A 1581-nucleotide genomic window follows, 5' to 3' on the forward strand; every position below is an offset into this window, starting at 1 on the left:
AAAAATCAAATGAGGGGGAGAATGAGGAGCTAATAACAAGGGCATAAATAGAAACTAAATGTTTATAAAATAGTGATGGCAACATATATACAAATATGCTTGATACAATTGATGTATATAAGAGCTGTAAGAGCCATCAATAAAATGATTGTTTAAAAAAAAAAAGGTAAAAAATTAATTGGTCTTTAAATGCTTTAAAAAAAACCCATGCCATTCACTCCTTCCCAATTAAAAAGTGGGTGAATCAGAGGGCAGAACGTTGTGACCGTTGTGTGTAAATTTATAATTTCAGGTAAAACTGCTGGGACACGGACAGTCACTTAACTGGACTTTTTGGGAACAAAGTGGCTTTGTGGTAAACCTGCCACAGCTCAGCATCGGTCAACTTCCCTGTAAGTGGGGCTGGGCTCTGGCACTGAGCCATGTGGTCTGATGGGCAGCAGGCTCCTGGACAAACACACTTGAGTACAAGGAAGAAGAAAATGTTCAAGAATTGATTGTGGTGATGATTGTACAACTCTTCTTGATAGGACTGAATTACTGAAGTGTATAGCATGTGGATGAAGAGCCAATAAAACTGTTAAAAAAAAGCAAAATAAAGCACACATGCCACATTGGTCAAAGAAAGTCATTATTTAGGTAAACCACCCCTTTCCTGGCTCAATGATCTTCACAATGACCCATGTTCCCTGGTCTAACTTTCTACCACACTTGCGCTTTGCCACCTAAGTCTTTCATAATGAACTTGTTTCAGCTTGTGGCTCAGAGCAGGGAATGTTTTCAGAGTAGCTAGGAATTGGTGGTCTATAATAAATTTGGCTTAGTTATATTTCCAATGGTTCTGGTCATTGTCTTTTTATTAAAATTTATCTTTTAAAAATAAATAAAATGTATCATTTCGCAGTAAATATTTTGAAATATATAGAATACTCAAAGAAGAAAACAGAAGGTTCAGGTAAACTCACCATTCAGTTAACTGCTTGTAGTATTTTAGTGCAGATTCTTTCTGGTGTTGTTTCCTTTTTCCCCTTTTCTTGGTGGGGAGAAAGGATTGACGACATGGAGGTATTTTTGTAAAGGGGCTAATTTAAGGTTCAATTGAAATTTATGAATTTCCTTATAGTATTTGCTTTTAATCAATTAAAACGGAAAACCTAGGTGAAATGGACACCTATTTAGATCTCTTCTAACGACAAAGCAAAAGTGATCCTAATTTTGATATAGATTTAAAGAAAACTGATTAAACATCTACTCCAATCCGAGGTGATCCATCAACCTGGCTTTATCATTGTTTGAAGGGCTACAGGTTCACATTAACCACCGGCAGACAAACAATTTTGTTCTCCCAAATGCTTCCAATAGAGCGTCGAATAAAACAAGCCATCGTATCCTTAAATCATGCTGAAGTTTAAAAACTTAAAAACAAGCAAACAAACATAAAGACCCTCAAACACCAAAAAACTCTTATTCATTTTTGAAGTTTCTACAACTATCGGAGTTTTGAAGCCACCAAAAGTATTTATGTGGATACTTTAATAGCCTTAAATCCCAAATGAACAGTTTATTAGCTATCCAATCTGC

At 35.7% G+C, this 1581-nt stretch overlaps 1 protein-coding gene across 1 annotated transcript in view; it reads left to right on the plus strand.

Moving 5' to 3' along the window:
• Positions 1-617, plus strand: part of FUCA2 (alpha-L-fucosidase 2) — a 15011-nt gene extending 14394 nt beyond the window's left edge. The window contains exon 6 of the mRNA XM_004702136.2: positions 293-617. Within this exon, the coding sequence (XP_004702193.1) occupies positions 293-433 (141 nt within the window). The 3' untranslated portion in view covers positions 434-617. The remainder of the gene's footprint in view (positions 1-292) is intronic.
• The last annotated feature ends 964 nt before the right edge of the window (positions 618-1581 follow it).

The sequence above is a fragment of the Echinops telfairi genome, unplaced genomic scaffold, assembly GCF_000313985.2.
Source record: "Echinops telfairi isolate 266 unplaced genomic scaffold, ASM31398v2 ScPeMD7_3533;HRSCAF=4204_0, whole genome shotgun sequence".
In the NCBI taxonomy this organism is placed as follows: Eukaryota; Metazoa; Chordata; class Mammalia; order Afrosoricida; family Tenrecidae; genus Echinops; species Echinops telfairi.